Genomic DNA, 22,562 nt, shown 5'->3' on the forward strand with positions numbered 1-22,562 from the left:
GTGTTTTTAAAATGAGCTTCTCTAGGGGATTGTAAAAAGACGCAACAAAAAAAACAATTGTTTTGCGGTTCCTTTGCCATAAATAGATTTCTGTAAATCTGGCAAGTGAGTGAGAGGAGACTACAAATGGTTTGATGTGAAAATTTTAAATGTGAGGCTGGCATGGTGGCCACACCTGTGATCCCAGCACTTTGGGAGGCCGAGGTGGGCAGATCACCTGGGGTCAGGAGTTCGAGACCAACTTGGCTACCCCAGCAAAACCCCATCACTACTAAAAATACAAAAAAATTAGCTGACAGGGGGTGGTGCGCGCCTGTAATCCCAGCTACTCAGGAGGCTGAAGCAGGAGAATTGCTTACACCCAGGAGGCAGAGGTTGCAGTAAGCCAAGATCATGCCACTGCACTCCAGCCTAGGTGACAGAGTGAGACTGCATCTCAAAAAATCAAACAAACAAAAAACTTTAAATGTGGAATAATGTACCTACTTATACTGGAGGCCCACAGACTTGGCCATAATTAGTCCTTGCTTAATTTTTTAAATTCTTTGCAAGTGTTCTTGTCTCTTCAGTTTCTTCTTATACATTTTCTGATTTCACACATTGACATTTGTAGCGATGATCAGGAGAAACAGTCCAAGAAGAAACCTCGCCTCTTCTGTGACATTTGTGACTGCTTTGATCTCCACGATACAGAGGATTGTCCTACCCAGGCACAGATGTCAGAGGACCCTCCCCATTCCACACACCATGGCAGTCGGGGTGAGGAGCGCCCATACTGTGAAATCTGTGAGATGTTTGGACACTGGGCCACCAACTGCAATGACGACGAGACCTTCTGATGAAGCCTCAAGTGGAGGACTCGGCTCTCTCAGATGCACTCGCACTGACACAGCGTAACACCAGCATTGTGTGTGCAGACTCCAAGAGAACTCATGGTATTTTTTACCCCATCAGCAAATCTAGGAAAATATTTTGATCTTCAACAAATTGCCCTTTAGTCTCCCCTTATGAGTTAGAAGAATAAATATTTAGTAGGTGAGTTTTCACCTCGAATTTTGTTTTCTTGATTTTTAAGTTTGAAGACATTGCACCAGATGCCATTACATTTATTGTCCCCAGACCTCATAGAAAAATCCCTACCCTTACAATACCTTATTTAAGTAACTTTAAATTATGCCGTTACTTTTCATATTTGCACTAAAATATTTCCAGGCTGCATTTGTATATTTAGATTTTTTGGTTAAGCTTTGACACTGGAATGAGTTGAAAAAATGTGCCATTTTGCATTTTCATCTACTCATTTAAAGTATTTTATTCTTATTCAAAGAAATATCTGAGCTCTTTGCACTACCTGTTATCAGTAGTGCCTTTGTTTCAGGCTTGATAATACTTAGGTGTGATTATAAAATCATGAAGCAGGTAAAGGGAGGGGAAAGTCCCCAAACTGCTGTGGGGACATTTGATAATCTATATGCTGCACCCACTTAATCTACTGTGGTGTTTTGTTTATTAGTTTTCCATAATTTCAGCTTCTATATATTATATGTATATATTTTTTAAAAATCTATATTTTGGGGAAAAAACATACACAATGTGTCTTTCTTTTTGGATATTTACCTTTTTGAAAAAGAAAACACTTAAAATGATCATTAGGACATAACGGACTAGGCCAGACATAGCATCATGCGGCTTTGCAGCATTTTCATTTGTTTGTTTTCCTTTTATTTCTTAAACAGATTTAAATAACTGGAGGAATTTTCTCCAATTTTGTTTCCTTCTCTAGCAGGTATCCCCAGCAGTCAGTTAACAATAAGCCAGTATAAAACACCTAAATTAACCAGTCTACAATCTTCCTTTACAAGTTTTTTTACTGTTTTTAGATGAATGTACGATGAGAAATTCAACATTAACAATTTTGGATTTTCTTATCACAAAAAAGAAAATGAAGGACCTCAAAGCACCAGAACAGTTTATCGACCAGTTTGAATCTATTTATCTTCATTTGAATGTCTTCTAGAATATGTAAAAAGGAGTAAAATGTATCTTCCATGCTACATGTACAATAAGAACTTCTATAATTGTATATATGCCTTTGATGTATTTTCCCCTCAAGATGATCACCTGTGTGTTTGACAGTGAATATTAAATCTGTTACCATTTGAAAGTTTTGGTTATAAATGTAATACAAATTGTTTCACAAACAGAAAACGTGTAAAGCAGTATTAAAATTTGGCCAAACAAGTGTTCTGTATCTACTTTAATAAATGGTTATTCGTTTTTGTTTTGTGGGTTTGGTTTTGTTTGAGACAGGGTCTCACTCTGTTGCCCAGGCTGTGGATTGCTGCAGCCTCCAACTCCTGGGCTCAAGCAATCCTCTCGCCTCAGCCACTGAAGTAGCTAGGACTACAGGCAAGTGCCACCACACCTGGCCAATATTTTTTTTTTTTTTTTTTTTTTTTTGAGACGGAGTCTCGCTCTGTCGCCCAGGCTGGACTGCAGTGGCTCAATCTCGGCTCACTGCAAGCTCTGCCTCCCGGGTTGACGCCATTTTCCTGCCTCAGCCTCCCGAGTAGCTGGGACTATAGGCATCTGCCACCACGCCCAGCTAGCTTTTTGTATTTTTAGTGGAGACGGGGTTTCACCATGTTAGCCAGGATGGTCTCGATCTCCTGACCTCGTGATCCGCCCACCTTGGCCTCCCAAAGTGCTGGGATTACAACGCCTGGCTAATTTTTTAATTTTTTTGTAGAGAGTGAGTCTCCCTATGTTGCCCAGGCTGGTTTTGAACTCCTGGGTTCAAGCGATCCTCCCACCACAGCCTCCTACAGTGTTGGGAGTACAGGTGTGAGCTGTACTTGCCCAGCCAATAAATGGTTATTCTTTTTTGCTAATGGTAGTAAACTGATATTCTCAGGTTTGTCATAATGGTTTTACTTCAAATGATCAAACCCTATACAGTCATACAGCAGTTTCTACTGCAGTCTTGTTACTAAATAGTTTTTAAGAAATTGGTGGCTGGCTGGGTGCGGCGGCTCACGCCTGTAATCCCAGCACTTTGGAGGCGGAGGTGGGCAGATCATGAGGTCAGGAGATCAAGACCATCCTGGCTAACACGGTGAAACCCTATCCCTACAACAAATATAAAAAATTAGCTGGGCGAGGTGGCGGGCGCCTGTAGTCCCAGCTACTCGGGAGGCCGAGGCAGGAGAATGGCGTGAACCCGGGAGGCGGAGCTTGCAGTGAGCCGAGACTGCACCACTGCCCTGCAGCCTGGGCAACAGCGAGACTCCATCTCTCAGAAAAAAAAAAAAAAAAAAAAAAAAAAAATTGGGGGCTGGGAGTGGTGGCTCACACCTGTAATCTCAGCACTTTGGGAGGCCAAGGTGGGCGAATCACGAGGTCAGGAGATTGAGACCATCCTGGCTAACACGGTCAAACTCCGTCTCTACTAAAAAAATACAAAAAAATTAGCCAGGTGTGGTGGCACATGCCTGTAGTCCCAGCTACTCGGGAGGCTGAGGTAGGAGAATTGCTTGAACTCAGGAGGCGGAGCTTGCAGTGAGCCGAGATTGTGCCACTGCAGTCCAGCCTGGGTGACAGAGCAAGACTCCGTCTCAAAAAAAGGTAAGCTATGCACTCAAAGAAGGAAATTTTCGTCTTTGACCAGATCCCAAAAAGCCCATTTCCACCCCAAAGTATCGAAACGCATATATTCTACTAATATTAATAATTTATTGAGCAATTAAGTTCCAGGCACCCAGCTAAGCCTTTCACGTGGACTACACGATGAAATTCATGTCCTCATTGGTCCTCACTACAACTCGGGTAACATGGAATTTTACTGAGGCAGGTCCCTGGATTCCAGAAGCAATACTATTTGTGTGAAATGCCACATCGCTGTAAAAGTCTGTTAGGAAGGGATTACCCCCCCCCCCCCCCCCCAGAAAAAAAGTCCACTCAAGATTCCCTCGACTCCTCACCATATTCATATATTTTAGCTCACAAATCAAAACAGCCTTGATTAGTGCAAAGCTAAGAACCTTCTGACTGCTGTAATTTAAAATATTTGAGCAGTGGGTGGCGGGGCACACCTGTGCTTCCAGCTACTCCAGCGGCTGAGGTGGGAGGATCACTTGAGCCCGGGAGGTAGAGGCTGCAGTGAGCTATGATCACGTCACTGCACTCCAGCCTGGGCGACAGGGTGAGACCATCTCAAAAAAATGTTTGTTTTTTTTTCTATCCAAATTTGGCCTTAAGATATCATCTTACAGCAAGTACCTTTGCTGCAAATAAAAATTCGCGATTTTTAAAAGGGACAAGAGAGAGTCAATGTTTTTTTTTGTTGTTTGGTTGGTTGTTTTGTTGTTGTTTTTTGAAACGAAGTCTGCCCAGGCTGGTCTCGGACTCCCGGCCTCAAGCTATCACTCCTACCTCGGCCTCTTAAAGTGCTGGGATTACAGGCGTAAGCCACCGCGCCCGGTCTACTCCAGATCTTTAAAATCGCTTTTCAGCGCCCGACGACTCCTGGAGTGACCAGGTTCTGAAACGCACCCTGGGTCTTGGCGAGAATCTGAACAACCACCGGGGTAGAAGAAAGAGGTGGACACTAGGGCCAGGCGAGGTAGAACCCGAACCCGGTAGATTCCGTTTTCCCAGTTGGCATGCGCAGCCGCACCAGTCACGTGGACGCGTTGCCACGTGACTGCGTCAGTGGTCTTCCCGTTGGAACCGGAGGACTTGGTTGGCGTTGTGGGTCAGGGGGTGGTGGGGCAAGATGGCGGCACACCTGTCCTACGGGCGAGTGAACCTAAATGTGCTGCGCGAGGCGGTGCGTCGCGAGCTGCGCGAGTTCCTGGACAAGTGCGCAGGAAGCAAGGTGAGGGGCGGGAGGCAGCGACACCGCCCTCGCCTCCCCTGGTCCGGCCTAGCTTAATCCGTTTCCTGCCGCCTGAGTTCGCGGTTTACGAGGTCCCCGGGGCTTCCAAGGGGGCGAGCCTCAGGGCCTTTTTACCTGCACCCCTGTAGCGATGAAGGGGGGACCCTGGGCGTACAGCCTGGAGCGGGAGTGGCACCGCGACTGTTTTGTGAGAGCAGAGTAAGCCACTGTGATAGCCCGGCCGCTGATGAGCCGGTTTATGTCAGGTGTTTCCTCTGCTGCCTGCCGAGGCACCGGACGGGTGGGCGGTCCAACAGTGTGGATGGTCCAGTGTCCATTCATTACGGGGATCATACGTGTCAGTACAAATCGTACCTTAGAAACTCTTGAAACACCAGCACCTTGCAACCTGCTGCTCACGCGTGTTAAGAGAGAAGTTGTAATCATTTGGGCTTTTAACCTGGCCTCCTAAGATAGTATAACTTATCTAGTAGCACCGTTTTCACAAGGGAGTCAGGAACTAGATCAGAGATTTTATAGGATTTCTTTTAAATGGTGTCACCTCTCCTTCATCCCCTTACGGTTTATCCGTCACCCTAAGTTACTGACAGTACAACTGTGAAAAGTCGAACTGGGGAGCCTCAGTCTTGGAGAGAACAGAACCCGAAGAGGTAGAGTGGGTGCTAGCAGCCTTTGAGAGAAAAAAAAACAGGCTACATCATAGGGGTCCAGTTTCAATTCAGCAAAGGATGCTGAAATCTGAAAAACATCATGGATTGTATCAGTGTCAATTTCCTGGTTGTAATATGTTACCCCTGGAGGAAACTGAGCAAAGTGTACAGGGGCTCGCTCTGTATTATTTCTTTTAATTAAATGTTAATGTACGATTATTTAAATAAATACTTTAATTTAAGAAAAAAATTTATACTGGAGTTAAGCAGTAGAAATACTCGTAGGGGTCCAGAGTAGTGATTCGTGGTGTCAAAAAGTCCTAGGTTGGAGTCCTCACTCCCTTACACTCTGTATGGTCTAGGGTCTCTATATGGCCTTGGAAAGTTACTTAAACTTACTGAGCTTTTAAGAATTTTCTCTTCTGGCCAGGCGTGGTGGAAGAGGAAGTGGAATGTAATCCCAGCACTTTGGGAGGCCACGGCAGGCAGATCGCTTGAGCCCAGAGTTGGAGACCAGCCTAGGCAACATGGCGAAATCTCATCTCTACTAAAACACAAATTAGCCTGATGTGATGGCACACACCTGTAGTCCCAGTTACTCCAGAGGCTGAGACAGGAAGATCACCTATGCCCAGGAAATCGAGGCTTCAGTGAGCTGTGATTCCACCACTGCCCCGTCTCCAAAAAAAAAAAAAAATCTTCTTTTGCCAAAATAAGATTTGTGATTCCTATATCGTAGGTTTTAATTCTGTATAATTAACAATTTCCATATGGCTCAATCTGATAAATCCATGACACAGATATACAAGGATGTGAATGTGGTCAGAAGTAATTAAATTTTTTTTTATTCGGCCGCATGCATTGGCTCACGCTTGTCATCCCACCACTTTGGAAGGACAAGGTGGGTGGATCACCTTAGGTCAGGAGTTCGAGACCAGCCTGGGCAACATGGTGAAACCTCATCTCTACTAAAAGTACAAAAATTGGCCAGGCATGGTGGTGCATGCCTATAATCCCAGCTACTCAGGAGGCTGAGGCAGGAGAATCACTTGAACCCTGGAGGCGGAGGTTGCAATGCGCCGAGGTCACACCACTGTACTCTAGCCTGGGCAACACTCAAGACTGTCTCAAAAATGAAATAACAGCAAAACCCCAAACATTTTTAAATTCTTTTTTCTGCTTTATTATTATTTTAATCTTGTAACACTAAGAGAAATTTTTTTTTTTTTTTTTTTTTTTTGAGACGGAGTCTTGCTCTGTCGCCCGGACTGCAGTGCAGTGGCCGGATCTCAGCTCACTGCAAGCTCCGCCTCCCGGGTTCACGCCATTCTCCTGCCTCAGCCTCCTGAGTAGCTGGGACTACAGGCGCCCGCCACCTCACCCGGCTAGTTTTTTTTTTTTTGGATTTTTAGTAGAGATGGGGTTTCACCGTGTTAGCCAGGATGGTCTCGATCTCCTGACCTCATCATCCGCCCGTCTCGGCCTCCCAAAGTGCTGGGATTACAGGCTTGAGCCACCGCGCCCGGCCGAGAAAATTTTTTAACCTGGAATTTGAAGCAAATATTCCTCCTGTTTATGATAGGCAATTTTTTATTGATATTGTTAAAATTCCTGGTATTAACTCTAATAAGAGAATGTTTCTCCCCTCTTACAGGCAATAGTTTGGGATGAATACCTAACTGGACCCTTTGGTCTGATTGCACAGTATTCACTATTGAAGGTAAATGAGCTATTTGGGTTTTGTTAGGGGATTAATAATGATTAATAATTCTGTACTTTAGCAGTTATGATAGGATTTTATATTTCTTCCTGAATCATTGGTTTGCAAAGCTGTTTGGTCTTTATAAACACGAATACTAGTGCCTGATTAACATTTTGTATCCATTGGCCAGTGATTCTGTACTGATTCTAGCATTATATTATGTGACCATTACCTGGTGTCTTTGATAGTTCATCATGTAAGCGTCATTTGAATGCTGATGCAGTAACAGTGGTTTTAGGGCTGGGCGCAGTGGCTCACGCCTGTAATCCCAGCGCTTTGGGAGGCCGAGGCGGGTGGATTACGAGGTCAGGACTTCAGGACCAGCCTGGCTAATGTGGTAAAACTCTGTCTCTACTAAAAATACAAAAATTAGCTGGGCACGGAGGTGCGCGCCTGTAGTCCCAGATACTTGGGAAGCTGAGGCAGGAGAATCACTTGAACCCAGGAGGCGGAGATTGCAGTGAGCCAGGATCGCGCCATTGCACTCCAGCCTGGGTGACAGGGCGAAACTCTGTCTCAGAAAAAAAAAAAAAAACAGTGGCTTTATACTGAAACTTTGTCCTTTATGTATTTGGCTTTGAGGGAATCTAAATTTCGATATTAAAATATTAACGTGCACTTGATTGGGGGTATTTATGATTTCTGAGTCTGAAAATGACAGGCAAATTTCAGTCTTTTTGTTAACCTTTTGTGTATGTGTTTGCCCAGGAACATGAAGTGGAAAAAATGTTCACACTTAAAGGAAATCGTTTGCCGGCAGCTGATGTCAAGAATATTATTTTTTTTGTCAGACCCAGGCTAGAGTTGATGAATATAATTGCTGAAAACGTGCTCAGGTATCTCAGAGCTTGTGTTTGATCTAAAATAGTTTGGTCCTTATAATGCTTTTAATGTATGAGCTCCTTCTCATGGAAGACCCTCACTCTTGCCAGTGCAAGGTGGTCTTTTGAAAAACTGGGATAAGCATGGAAGAATATGAAAGAGAAGATGGGGGCTAGGGGAAGGTGGAAATGGTTAATGGGTACAAAAAAAAAATTGAATGAATAAGACCTACTATTTGATAGCACAGCAAGGGGACTATAGTTAATAATAACTTAATTACATATTTTTAAACTTAAAGAGTGAGGCTGGACATGGTGGATCACACTTGTAATCCCAGCATTTTGAGAGGCCAGGGCAGGTGGATCACTTGAGGTCAGGGGTTCGAGACCAGCCTGGCCAACATAGTGAAACCCCGTCTCTACTAAAAATACAAAAATTAGCCAGGTGTAGTGGCGTGTGCCTGTAGTCCCAGCTACTCAGAAGACTGAGGCATGATAATCTCTTGAACCTGGGAGGCAGAGGTTGCAGTGAGCTGAGATCACGCCACTACACTCCAGCCTGCGGGACAGAGGGAGACTCCGTCTCAAAAAAAAAAAGAGTGTAATTGGATTGTTTGTAACTCAAAGAATAAGTGCTTGAGAGGATGTGCCCACCTGTTCTCCATGATGTTCTTATTTCCCACTGCATGCCCATATCAAAACATCTCATGGACCCCATAAATATATGTGCCTGCTATGTACCCCCCAAAAATTGAAAATAGAGAAGATGGGAAACTTAGGAGGTCGTTCTCGGCAGTTTGAGAGGAGGATCATCCTATAACCCCATTCTTTCAGGATAGCCAAAAGCTTAAACCTGTGTCAGTAAAAAGGACCCTAGTTTAAAAAAATAAACCTCCAGCAGTAATTTTTAAATATACTGCATGTACTTGAATTTCATAAGCAAAAAAAAAGCTGATTAAAATTTAATGTAGCATCCAGTCTATAGAGGAAGTGCTCCCAGCCCAGTCTCCACTCCGTGGTACAATTGATTGTTGCAGCTCCTAAAATCTTAAAAGCATGTGGGCTGTTTTTGGAAGTCCTCTGTCAAGGAGAGTAAGGGCGGGAGTCAAGAGTGATCTTTCGTTTTAATTTAAGACTCTTTATGGCTGCATTGCTTCGGTTGAAGAACCATTTGTTTTTAGTGAGACACAGTTACCCTATTTCAGTAAACCTGAGAGCTTTAATGCCCCATAAATGGTTTAAGAGAATGCTAGAAAGTTCTAGCCAGGACTCAGTGCTGCTTTCCTATCAGGGGGAAGAAAGAGAGAGTGGGCACAGCTGTAACACTTTCTGTCTGAGAGTCAGTTTTTGGTTATTTTTTTGAGACACAGTCTCACTCTGTTGCCCAGGCTGGAGTGCAGTGGTGGGATCTCTGCTCACTGCAACCTCTGCCTCCAGGGTTCAAGCAATTCTCCTGCCTTAGCCTCCCAAGTAGCTGAGATTACAGGCACACCATGCCCAGCTAATTTTTGTATATTTTATTTTATTATTTATTTATTTATTTTGGGATGGAATCTCACTCTGTTGCTCAGGCTGGAGTGCGGTGGCGTGGTCTTGGCTTACTGCAACCTCTGCTTCCTGGGTTCAAGCGATTCTTTTTCCTCAGCTTCCCAAGTAGCTGGGATTACAGGTTCCTGCCACCATGCCTGGCTAATTTTTGGTATTTTTAGTAGAGATGGGGTTTCACCATGTTGACCAGGCTGGTCTCGAACTCCTGACCTTGTGATCCACCCGCCTGGGCCTCCCAGAGTGCTGGGATTACAGGCGTGAGCCACTGTGCCCAGCCATTTTTGTATATTTTATAGAAACGGGGTTTTGCCATCTTGACCAGGATGGTCTCGAACTCCTGACCTCAAGGGATCTGCCCACCTTGGCCTCCCAAAGTGTGGGGATTACAGTTGTGAGCCACTGCACCCAGCCTGAGAGTCAGTATTTATATTATTATTATTTATTTATTTATTTATTTTTTTATTTTTTTGAGACGGAGTCTCGCTCTGTCGCCCAGGCTGGAATGCAGTGGCCAGATCTCCGCTCACTGCAAGCTCTGCCTCCCGGGTTCACGCCATTCTCCTGCCTCAGCCTCCTGAGTAGCTGGGACTACAGGCGCCCGCCACCTTGCCCAGCTAGTTTTTTTTTGTATTTTTTAGTAGAGACGGGGTTTCACCGTGTTGGCTGGGATGGTCTCAATCTCCTGACCTCGTGATCCACCCGTCTCGGCCTCCCAAAGTGCTGGGATTACAGGCTTGAGCCACCGCGCCCGGCCTATATTATTTATCTAGCCAGCATTTATTTAGTGCCTGCTGTGTGCCAGGCAGTGGGGATAAAAAAAGCAAAGTGGTCTATGACTTTTAGGAGCTCATAAGCTAACAAATGTTGCTTCCTTTGCAGTGAAGATAGACGAGGCCCAACGAGAGATTTTCATATTCTGTTTGTGCCACGCCGTAGCCTGTTGTGCGAACAGCGATTGAAGGATCTGGGAGTCTTGGGATCCTTTATTCACAGGGAGGAGTACAGCTTAGATCTCATTCCATTTGATGGGGATCTCTTATCCATGGAATCAGAGGGTGCGTTCAAAGTAAGTTTGGCATTTCCTTAACTTGAGGCATTAATTTTTGCCCAGTTTCTGAGTGTGAAAGTATCACAGTATTGATTACTGTGAAGCTGAGTCCCATTTTATATGTTTACTGATGCTTCAGATTTTCTATTCAACAAATTGTTCATTTTCTTTGCCCATTTTTTTCTCGTTGAGTAATTCTTTGTATATTCTGGATGTTGATCATTATGGATTAGAAAAGCTGCAAGTATATTCCGAGTCTGTGACTTGTCTTTCAACTTTGTTTTTTGTTGTTATTTTATTTTGTTTTATTTTATTTTATTTTGAGATGGAGTCTTGCTCTGTTGCCCGGGCTGGAGCGCAGTGGCGTGGTCTCGGCTCACTGCAACCTCCGCCTCCTGGGTTCAAGGGATTCTCCTGCCTCAGCCTCCTGAGTAGCTGAGATTACAGGCGTGTGCCACTATGCCCAGATAATTTTTGTATTTTAAGTACAGATGGGGTTTCACCATGTTGGTTTGCCAGAATGGTCTTAATCTCTTGACCTCGTGATCCGCCCGCCTTGGCCTCCCTAAGTGCTGAGATTACAGGCGTGAGCCACTGTACCTGGCTTAACTTTCTGTATAATGTCTTTTATCATGTAGACACTTCCCATTAAAAGTAGTTAAATTTTAAAATAATAGCTTTATTTATTATAACTCACAATACTGGCTGAGCTAAGTGGCTCATGACTGTAATTCCAGCACTTTAGGAGGCTGAGGCGGGTGAATCACCTGAGATCAGAAGTTTGAGACCAGCCTGGGAAACATGGGGAAATCCCGTCTCTACTAGAAATACAAAAATTAGCCGGGTGTGGTGGTGGGTGCCTGTGGTCCCAGCTGCTCAGGAGGCTGAGGCAGGAGAATCACTTGAACCTGGGAGGCGGAGGTTGCAGTGAGCCAAGATCGCACCACTGCATTCCAGCTTGGGCGACAGAGGGAGACTCTATCTCAAAAAAATAAAAATAAAAACAGAACCAAAACTCACAATGCCATGAAATTCTCTCCTTGAAGGTGTGAAATTCAGTGGTTTTTAGTGTATTCACAAAGTTGTGCAACTATCTCCACTATCTAAGTATGGCACATTTTAACTATCCCAAAAAGAATTCCCATGCCCAGTAGCAGTCCTTCCCTATCTTTCCTTCCCCCAGCCTCTGGCAGCCACTAATCTAGTTCAGTCTGTATGAATTCACCTATTCTGGAGTTTTCTTTTTCTTCTTTTTTTGAGGTAGAGTCTCACTCTTTTGCCCAGGTTGGAATGCAGTGACATGATCATACCTCACTGCAGCCTTGACCTCCTAGGCTTGAGTGATCTTCCATCCTCAGCCTTTTGAGTAGCTGGAACTACAGGCATGTGCCACCACACCTGGCTAACTTTTTAAAATTTCTTTTATTTCTATTTTTATTTTTTGGAGAGACAGCATCTTACTATGTTGTCCAGGCTGGTTTTGAACTTATTCTGGATATTTCTTAGAAATGAAATCCTATAATACATATGTGGTCCTTTGTGTCTGGCATCTTCACTTAGTATAATGTTTTCAGGGTTCATCCAGGTTGAAGCCTGTGTGAGGCCTTCATTCCTTCGTATTGCTGAATAGTATTCCATTGTAATGATATTATCATTCATCAGTTGATGGACATCTGATAGGTTGTTTCCACTTTCTGGCTGTCACAATACTGTGAATATTGTGAAAAGTTTTTATGTGGATGTATGGTTTCCTTTCTCTTAGATATACCTAGGAGTAGAGACTGGGCGTGGTGGCTCACGCCTGTGATTCTAGCACTTTGGGAGGCTGAGGTGGGCGGATCATCTGAGGTTGGGAGTTCGAGACCACCCTGATTAACATGGAGAAACTCCATCTTTACTGAAAATACAAAATTAGCTGGGCATGGTGGCACATGCCTGTAATCCAAGCTACTTGGGAGGCTGAGACAGGAGAATCGCTTGAACCCGGGAGGTGGAGGTTGCAGTGAGCCGAGATTATACCATTGCACTGCAGCCTGGGCAACAAGAGTGAAACTCTGTCTTAAATAAATAAATAAATACACATGCACACACACACACCCCCCTAGGAATAGAATTGCTGAGTCGTGTGGTAACTTTACATTTAACAATTGGAGGAGCTGCGAAACTTTTGCACTGAAGCTGTACCGTTTGTATTCCTAGCAGCAGTGTGTGAGGGTTCCAGTTGTATATCCACATGTACATACTTGTTATTCTGTCTTTTTTTTTTTTTTTGAGACGGATTGTCACTTTGTCACCCAGCCTGGAGTGCAGTGGCGCGATCTCAATCTTGGCACACTGCAACCTCTGCCTCCTGGGCTCAAGCGATTCTCCCGCCTCAGCTTCCTGAGTAGCTGGGATTACAGATATATGATTTCCAAATATTTTCTTTTGTTCTGTGAGTTCTTTTCACTTTCTTGGTGAAATTGGTGTCGTTCAATGCACTAAAGTTGTACATTTTGATGAAGTCCTTTTTAGTTTTCCTCTTGTTACTTGTGCTTTCAGTATCATCTCTGAGAAACCATTGCCTACCCCAGGACCACAAAGATTCACTCTGATGTTTCCTTCTTCTCTGAGAAACCATTGCCTACCCCAGGACCACAAAGATTCACTCTGATGTTTCCTTCTAAGAGTTTTAGAATTTTTTATTTTTTAAAGAGACGGGTCTTACTATGTTGCCCAGGCTGGTCTCAAACTCCTGAGCTCAGGCAGTCCTCCCACCTCAGCCTCCCAAAGTGCTGGGAGTACAGGCGTGAGCCACCGTGCCCAGCTTATAATTTTTTTACATCTTACGTTTAGGTCTTCAACCCATTTTAAGTTAATTCTGTATATAATGCGAGGTGGGGGTCCAAATTTCATTTTTTGCACATGGATATGTGTTTGTTCCAGCACTATTTGTTGAAAAAACTGTATTATCCTCATTGAATTTTCTTGGTACCCTTGTCAAAAATCAACTGTTCACAAACGTAAGGGTCTGTTTTTGGTCTTTCAGTTCTCTTCCACTGATCTGTATGTCCATATGTCCGTCCTTATGCCAGTACTACACTGTCTTAATTACAGTAGCTTTGCCATAAGCTTTGAAATCAGAAGTATGAGTCTTTCATCCTAAGGCAGGTAAATGTATCACTTTTGTTCTTTTAGATTGTGCTTTTTGAGTCTTCATAAATCTTCTACTCTGCAGACAAAGAAGGAAATCTTCTTTTTTTTTTTTTTTTTTGAGATGGTGTCTCACACTGTCACCCAGACTGGAGTGCAATGCCGCGATCTTGGCTCACTGCACCCTTTGCCTCCCGGGTTCAAGCAGTTCTCCTGCCTCAGCCTCGTAAGTAACTAGGATTACAAGGCACATGCTGCCATGCCCAGCTAATTTTGTTGTGTATTAGTGGAGATGGGGTTTCACCGAGTTATCCAAGCTGGTCTTGAACTCTTTTTTTTTTTTTTTTTGAAACGGAGTCTCGCTGTCACCCAGGCTGGAGTACAGCGGCCGGATCTCAGCTCACTGCAAGCTCCGCCTCCCGGGTTCACGCCATTCTCCTGCCTCAGTCTCCTGGGTAGCTGGGACTACAGGCGCCCGCCACCTCGCCCGGCTAGTTTTTGTATTTTTTAGTAGAGATGGGGTTTCACCATGTTAGCCAGGATGGTCTCGATCTCCTGACCTCGTGATCCGCCCGTCTCGGCCTCTCAAAGTGCTGGGATTACAGGCTTGAGCCACCGCGCCTGGCCCATGGTCTTGAACTCTTAAGCTTCCACCCACGCCAGCCCGTTTTTTTTTTCTTTTTCTTTTTCTTTTTCTTTTTTTTTGAGGCAGAGCATTGAGGGCCGCGGTGGTGGTGGTGGAGAATGAACAGACACAAGAGACAAAGACAAACAGAGAACATGGCGGCCGCGCCTAGAGCCTCCGCCTCACTTTATTTATACTCCATAAATCCCACGTCAGCAAAAATAACACAATGCAAAACAAACTTTCTGCACCCAGATGTAACCTTCTGCTTAGTTCCTTGTCTCTAAGTTCTTTCTTACTTGTCTGCCTTCTTGGCGCCTACTAGAGTTCATTAAAAGTTCAACTAGAGATACTGTCCTTGACTACTGGAATTCATTAAAAGTGCAACTAGCTAGAGATACTGTCCTTGAACCTTATCTATTCTTAGCATACTGTTTTCAATGGCCCCTGCAGCAGAGTCTCACTCTGTTGCACAGGCTGGAGTGCAGTGGCACAATCTCGACTTACTGCAACCTCCGCCTTCTGGGTTCAAGTGATTATCTTGCCTCAGCCTCCCAAGTAGCTAGGATTACAGGCATCTGCCACCACGCCTGCCTAATTTTTGTATTTTTAGTAGAGACGGGATTTCACCATGTTGCCCAGGCTGATCTTGATATCCTGACCTCAGATGATCCACCTGCCTCATCCTCAGAAAGTGCTGGAATTACAGGCGTGAGCCACTGTGCCCAGCCTGAAGCTACTTTTTACCCCAGTTCTCAGACTGCCACTTATCCCAGAAGCAATCACTATTTCTCTTTTTATTTTTTTGGGGGGGGATATTATATGCAGCTACAGCTCATAGTATATAATCCCTCCCCACTTTTGTACAAGTAGTAGCATATGACATATACACTTTGGTATGTTGCGTTATTCTCTTAATAATATATCTGAGTCATTTTCTACTACATATGGCAATGCTTGTGTTATTCTCATTTGAAGCTGCATAGAGTTCCATTGTTTGGATGTACCGTAATGTACTCAATCAGCCTTCTAGTGGAGGGCACTTTTTTCCTCCCTATGCTGTTGGAGGCCATGCTACCGATAATGAGCCTGTATGTAGGCCCCTCTGCACATGCGCCCTTTGTAGGCTGCCTTTGCCTTGGTTGTTTCTTTTGATATTGCTTCTGGTAGTTTTGGCTGTGTGTATGTTTTTAACATAATCACACTTACCCATGTTTCTTTGATTTATGAGTTTATGATGCTGCTGCTGCTGGTGGTGCTGCTGCTCTGGAGACTAGAATTTTTTTTTTTAATTGTTTTTGAGACAGATTCTCACTCAGTCACCCAGGCTGGGGTGCAGTGGCATAATTTCAGCTCACCGCAACTTCCACCTCCCCAGTTCAAGCAGTTCTCCTGTCTTAGCCATCGAGTAACTGGGATTACAGGCACATGCCACCATGCCCGGCTAATTTTTGTATTTGTAGTAGAGATGGGGTTTCACCATGTTGGCCAGGCTGGTCTCGAACTCCTGACCTCAAGAGATCTGCCCGCCTCATCCTCCCAAACTGCTGGGATTGCAGGTGTGAGCTGCTGTGCCTGGCGTTTTTTTCTTCTTACCAATAAAATACTTAGAAGGTAGAGACTAGAACTTTAGAGAACCACTGGTATAGTACATAAAATTATTTGAATCATTTTTTCCCCATTGTGTTGTTATAGAGATCACCTCATTAAAAGAGTTAATTTGTTGACAGTTTTCACAAAAGGGGGAGAAATGCAACTTTCTTTTTTTTTTTTTTTTTTTTTTTGAGGTGGAGTCTCGCTCTGTCGCCCAGGCTGGAGTGCAGTGGCCGGATCTCAGCTCACTGCAAGCTCCGCCTCCTGGGTTTACGCCATTCTCCTGCCTCAGCCTCCCGAGTAGCTGGGACTATAGGCGCCCGATATCTCGCCCGGCTAGTTTTTTTTTGTATTTTTTTTTAGTAGAGACGGGGTTTCACCGTGTTAGCCAGGATGGTCTCGATCTCCTGACCTCGTGATCCACTCGTCTTGGCCTCCCAAAGTGCTGGGATTACAGGCGTGAGCCACCGTGCCCGGCTGAGAAATGCAACTTATTTAAAAAGATAAAATAGGCGAGGCACAGTGGTTCATGCCTATAATCCCAGCACTTTGGGAGACCAAGGTGGGAGGATCACTGAAGGCCAGGAGTTCGAGACCAGCCTGGGCAACAGAGTGAGGCCCTGTCTTTACAAAAAATTAGCCAAGCATAGTGATGTGCACCTGTCATTCCAGCTACTCAGGAGGCTGAGGCAGAAGGATCACCTGAGCCCAGGAGGTTGAGGCTGCAGGGAGCTATGATCACACCAGTGCACTCCTGCCTGGGTGACAGAATGAGACGTGGCCACAGAAAAAACTGAAAAATAAAAAGTTAATCTGGGACAGTAGAAGTCAGTGGCACTACCAACTAATGCTATCACCAGGGGACTTGCTTGGCTTTCTTTTTTTTTTTTTTTTTGAGACAGAGTTTCACTCTTGTTCCCCAGGCTGGAGTGCAGTGGCACAATCTCGGCTCACTGCAACTTCCGCCTCCCGAGTTCAAGCAATTCTCCTGCCTCAACTTCCCGAGTAGTTAGAATTAGGTGCCCAGCACCACACCTGGCTAATTTTTTGTATTTTTAGGAGAGACAGAGTTTCACGATGTTGGCCAGGCTGGTCTTGCACTCCTCACCTTATGATCCTCTCGCCTCGGCCTCCCAAAGTGCTGGGATTACAGGCGTGGACCACTGCACCCAACCCTCTTGGCTCTTTTGTACCCTGTTCCCTAGTGGTTTACTTACACTAAATCCCATCTGATGGTAATACAGATTTCCCTCTCACATTTTATAGGAGAATTTCAGCATACCAAAAAATTGAATTGTACAGTGAACACCCATCTATCCACCACTTATCTTCTGGATTAACAGTTTTCTGTATGTGCTTTATCACATACCTGTGATGGTATACCCATTTTTATTAATCCATATTTGTGTATTTAATGGGAGTTGGTAGCAGCTGAAGCAAACTCTCTTGGAGTGACAAAATCTGTGCAGAGGAGAAATAATCTGTTTATTTTACTTAATGATTTGTAAGAAAGGGCAGAACTATTTTCTTTTTTTTTTTTTCTTGAAACTGAGTTTCACTCTGCCGCCTAGGCTGGAGTGCGTTGGTGCCATCTCTCACTGCAGCCTCCACCTCCTGGGTTCAAGTGATTCTCCTGCCTCAACCTCCTGAGTAGCTGGGACTACAGGCGCCCGCCACCATGCCGGCTAATTTTTTGTGTTTTTAATAGAGACAGGGTTACACCATGTGGCCCAGGCTGGTCTCGAACTCCTGACCTCAGGTAATCCACCACCTCAGCCTCCCAGAGTGCTGGGATTACAGGCGTGAGCCACTGTGCCTGGCCAGAACTATTTTCTACTGAGAATTTCAAGTCTTTGGCTTTGTACATTCACCTAAGATGCTGTTTAGAAAGAAAGGATTTTGAAGCCGGGCGCAGTGGCTCACGCCTGTAATCCCAGCACTTACTTTGGGAGGCCGAGACGGGCAGATCATGAGGTCAGGATATCGAGACCATCCTGGCTAACACGGTGAAACTCCGTCTCTACTAAAAATACAAAAAATTAGCCGGGTGCGGTGGCAGGTGCCTGTAGTCCCAGCTTCTCAGGAGGCTGAGGCAGGAGAAGGGCGTGAACCCGGGAGGCGGCAGAGCGTGCAGTGAGCTGAGATCGCACCACTGCACTCCAGGCTGGGCGACAGAGCGAGACTCTGTCTCAAAAAAAACAAAAAAAAAGAAAGAAAGAAAGGATTTTGGCCGGACATGGTGGTTGATACCTGTAATTCCAGTACTTTGGGAGGCTGAGGTGGGCAGATCACCTGAGGTCAGGAGTTTGAGAACAGCCTGGGCAACATAGCAAAACCCCATTTCTACTAAAAATAAAAAAATAAATAAATAAAATAAAAATTAGCTGGGTGTGGTGGTGCATGCCTGTAATCCTAGCTACTTGGCAGACTAAGGCAGGAGAATCACTTGAGCCAGGAAACAGAGGTTGCAGTGAGCCAAGATCGCACCACTATACGCCAGCCTGGGCAACAGAGTGAGACCCTATCTCAACAACAACAACGAAAAAAAAGGCAGGGGGTTTGGGGGAGTTGGAAGAAGTGGCAGAAAAAAAAAAAGAAAGGACTTTATCTGGATGGTAAAGCTAAGAGCTTTACCTAAGAGCCTAATTTTAAAGTCAACCCCGATTTTTGACGGAGATGATATAGTCGTATTTCTGTGATTTTCAATACTGAGCACAACTTGGTGGTTTCTTGGCTTCAGGAGGCACATCTAGATCTCTGTGTTTTGAGTTACGGTTGTGATCATCTATGTCATTGCTCTGTGTAAAATGTGAGAATTAGAGTTCTGCCCAGTTGAATGCTCAATAGCATTGCTTAAGGTACTGTAGTCTTTATTCGCATATATAAAAATCAGCATATATAAAATCTGCCTCTTTTATGCAGACTGCAAGGTATTCTGTTGTGTGGGTGTGTGAGACTTTGGGGTAAAAAAAAAATGTGCATTTAAATGTTAAGGTTATTGGGCTGGGTGTGGTGGCCCTTTGGAAGGCCGAGGCAGACAGATCATCTGAGGTTAGGAGTTTGAGACCAGCCTGGGCAACATAGTAAAACCCCATCCCTACTAAAAATACAAAAAATTAGCCAGGCATGGTGGTGGGCGTCTGTGATCCCAGCTACTCAGGAGGCTGAGGCAGGAGAATCACTTGAACTTGGGAGGTGGAGGTTGTAGTGAGCTGAGGTTGCCCCACTGCACTCCAGCCTGGGCGATAGAGCAAGACTCTGTCTCAAAAAAAAAAAAAAAAAAAAAAAAAAAAACGCAAGATTAAAATCTGTTGCTAACTTTTACATCTTTTAAAAAATATTGTAAAAGAGATGTCTTTGTAGTAGTACAACTTAAAAAAATTAAGTAAAATATGAATGCTATTTGGAGGGGAGTTCCTTAATGTCTTTTTTTTTTTTTTTTTTTTTTTTTTTTGAGACAGAATCTTGCTCTTTTGCCCAGGCTGGAGTGCAGTAGCACAGTCTTGGCTCACTGCAACCTCTACCTCCCAGATTCAAGTGATTCTCCTGTCTCAGCCTCCTGAGTAGCTGGGATTACAGGCACATGCCACCACGCCCAGCTAATTTTTGTATTTTTAGTAGAGTCGGGGTTTCACCATGTTGGTCAGGCTGGTCTCGAACTCCCAACCTCATGATCCACCCCCCTCGGCCTCCCAAAGTGCAGGGATTACAGGCATGAGCCACTGTGCCTGGCCCCTAATGTCTTTTGCCCGTGGATGTTCATCTGATCTGGAGCTTTAAGTAGTTTTACCAAAAAGTGTGTCTTTTGACATTCTTGATGATGGTCTGCCATATTCTGGGAAATGTTAAAATACACCACACTCAAAAGAGTAGTCTGGCGACACTTTCAATAATAACCAAATGCTCCCCACCATGTCTGCCATCCTTCCTCCCTGGGGCAGAAGGCCTGACCTCAGGACCTGGACCCTCAGGGCCCCCTCATTTCTGGCTGTGGACAGCAGGGACATGCTGGGTTGGTAGGGGTGGAGGGAATTGATAAAATGTACCGTATTGACTTATGAGTGGATAATGGTTGTAAAAAACCCAAATCATTCCATATAAAAGCTAACTGTTAGGCCGGGCGCGGTGGCTCACACCTGTAATCCCAGCACTTTGGGAGGCCGAGATGGGCAGATCACGAGGTCAGGAGATTGAGACCATCCTGGCTAACACAGTGAAACCCCGTCTCTACTAAAAATACAAAAATTAGCTGGGTGCGGTGGCGGGCGCCTGTAGTCCCAGCTACATGGGAGGCTGAGGCAGGAGAATGGCGTGAACCTGGGAGGCGGAGCTTGCAGTGAGCCAAGATCGCGCCACTGCACTCCAGCCTGGGCGACAGAGTGAGACTCCGTCTCAAAAAAAAAGAAAAAAAAAGCTAACTGTTATTGAGCATTTGCTATATGTTTCAGGTACTGCCATCAAATGCTTTACATGTATTTTTCTCATGTAATCCTTGCCCTTTGTGGACTATACTCCCTTCTACATATGAATAAATTGAGGCACAGACAGATTCTCTAACTGGCCCAGGGCACAGCTAGTAAGTGACACAGCTGGGTTCAGAACAAGGCAACCTGAGTCTAGAATCCGTGCTTTCATCCACCTGTATCAAAAGTGACCGCTTCCCTCCTCTCACTTCGCAGGTGGTTTTTTTCTCTCCCTCTCTCTTTTTTTTTTTTTTAAATGGGTAGGGTCTTGCTCTGTTGCCCAGAGGGGAGTGTGGCGGTGCGATCATAGCTCACTATAGCCTCAGACCCCTGGGCTCTGGTGATCCTCCTGCCTTATCCTCCTGAGTAGCTCGGATACAGATGTGTACCACTATCCTTGGCTAATTTAATTTTGTGTAGATACAGGGTCTCACTATGTTGCCCAGGCTGGTCTCAAACTCCAGAGCTCAAGCGATCCTCCTGTCTTGGCCTCCCAAAGTGCTGGGGTTACAGCCATGCACCTAGCCTTCCCAGGTGGTTTTGTGTGTATTTTGGAGGTCCTTTTTTCAGCGCAAATGCATATATTTTTTATAAAATGAGATCATACTCAAGAGATTGTGGCCTTCAGTTGTCAGTTGTCATGAAAATCTGCCTCATCCATTGTAAAAACAATAAAGTATTCTGTCCTGTGGTCTTTTGTGTTTCTGGGTAATTAGCATGTGGCTCTCCCAGCATGTCCTGCCAGAGTTTACTCTCACCAGTGAATGGGAACCCATCGTTCAGTGTAAGTCTGTATTCTTCCGTCTTTTATTCAAGAGCTTATTCAGAAGAGCTGGCATGCTGGGTGAACGGTTTCTCCCAGAAGCCCCGGCTGTGCCCAGGAGAAGTGCTTCCAGGGCTGCATCCACCCTTGGGGCTGCCAGCCTCAGGGCCTGGTCTGACAGGCAGCAGTTTTTGATAATGAACTTGAGTTCCCAATTTTCCTGGCACAGTATGAAATAACTGGAAATGATTTTATTGTCTGTTGGTGCACCCCAGCCCCAGGAACAGAGATGGACCCCTGGGAGGCCCCCATGGCCTGGCAGTAATTGGCCTTTCCCCTCACAGGAGTGCTACCTGGAGGGTGACCAGACGAGCCTGTACCATGCAGCCAAGGGGCTGATGACCCTGCAAGCTCTGTACGGAACGATCCCCCAGATCTTTGGGAAAGGAGAATGCGCTCGGGTAAGAACCAGCTGCTTTCTGGTGGTAAAGAAGGGGCCCTTCACACCCCAGAAGGGAGGAGGAACAGGAAGCTCCTTACAAACAAATTCTATTGATCTTAATTATGTACGAATACTGTACTCATGAATTTGCCTACTGATTAAAATGCACTTATAACCCTCCAAGTCAGTACTCATGGTGCTTTTGTGGGCGTGCACAGTGGTGACAGTTTGAGTAACCACTGTGCATGTTCCCAGCTGAGGCAGGTGACACTCCACCTTCCCATTTCAGCTCTCGGACTGCAAACAAGTGTACTTTTCACAGTCTCACTGTCATGTTTTCCACACATCTATACTTTTTTTGGTGATTTCACTGTTTAAAATGGCCCCCAAACGTAGGGCTGAGGTGCAGTCTGGTGTCCTGTGCACAAGAAGGCTGTGGTGTGCCTGGCAGAGATATTACGTGTGTCAGAGACGCTTCGTTCAGGCACGAGTCACAGAGCTGCTGGCTGTCAGTTCAATGTAAGTGATCAATAATTATGTTAAGTCAGGCATCTTTAAGCAGAAACACATATAAAACTGGGTTATGTATTGATCAAATGACAAAAACGTTGAGACCAGAGGCTCCTAGGAACCTAAGTCTGCATTTCTCCCAGGACCAGTGGTTCCATCTTTGCTAATTTAGTGTTTGCAGTGACTTCATAGAACATAACTACTGCCAATCACAAGAATAGACTGATCTGATTTTATGCCTCATTGGCAAATGGCAGCTCCCTTGGCGCAAGTGTTGGGATGGGTGCCAACAGCAAGGTGCTTTTCTA

At 45.0% G+C, this 22,562-nt stretch overlaps 2 protein-coding genes across 13 annotated transcripts in view; both read left to right on the forward strand.

Moving 5' to 3' along the window:
• The window catches only part of CLIP1 (CAP-Gly domain containing linker protein 1), a 156,839-nt gene extending 154,562 nt beyond the window's left edge, over positions 1 to 2,277 (forward strand). For 5 of the 10 annotated variants that reach the window (XM_030938884.1, XM_030938880.1, XM_030938886.1 and 2 more), the window contains one exon: positions 614 to 2,239. In XM_030938884.1, coding sequence (XP_030794744.1) covers positions 614 to 839 — 226 coding nt within the window. In that variant the 3' untranslated portion in view covers positions 840 to 2,239. Of the gene's footprint in view, positions 1 to 613 lie in introns of all 10 variants that reach the window. The other 5 variants (XM_030938878.1, XM_030938879.1, XM_030938885.1 and 2 more) reach the window with 2 other exon arrangements.
• Positions 2,278 to 4,662: 2,385 nt separating this feature from the next.
• VPS33A (VPS33A core subunit of CORVET and HOPS complexes) overlaps positions 4,663 to 22,562 on the forward strand; it is a 33,790-nt gene continuing 15,890 nt past the window's right edge. The window contains exons 1-7 of one of the 3 annotated variants that reach the window (XM_030939602.1): positions 4,663 to 4,876; positions 7,202 to 7,267; positions 8,018 to 8,145; positions 10,558 to 10,744; positions 11,058 to 11,075; positions 17,000 to 17,049; positions 19,608 to 20,185. In XM_030939602.1, the coding sequence (XP_030795462.1) occupies positions 4,775 to 4,876; positions 7,202 to 7,267; positions 8,018 to 8,145; positions 10,558 to 10,744; positions 11,058 to 11,075; positions 17,000 to 17,049; positions 19,608 to 19,617 (561 nt within the window). In that variant the 5' untranslated portion in view covers positions 4,663 to 4,774 and the 3' untranslated portion in view covers positions 19,618 to 20,185. Of the gene's footprint in view, positions 4,877 to 7,201; positions 7,268 to 8,017; positions 8,146 to 10,557; positions 10,745 to 11,057; positions 11,076 to 16,999; positions 17,050 to 19,607; positions 20,186 to 21,577; positions 21,764 to 22,562 lie in introns of those variants that run through there. The other 2 variants (XM_030939601.1, XM_010368350.2) reach the window with 2 other exon arrangements.

The sequence above is a fragment of the Rhinopithecus roxellana genome, chromosome 10 (genome assembly GCF_007565055.1).
Source record: "Rhinopithecus roxellana isolate Shanxi Qingling chromosome 10, ASM756505v1, whole genome shotgun sequence".
NCBI lineage: Eukaryota > Metazoa > Chordata > Mammalia > Primates > Cercopithecidae > Rhinopithecus > Rhinopithecus roxellana.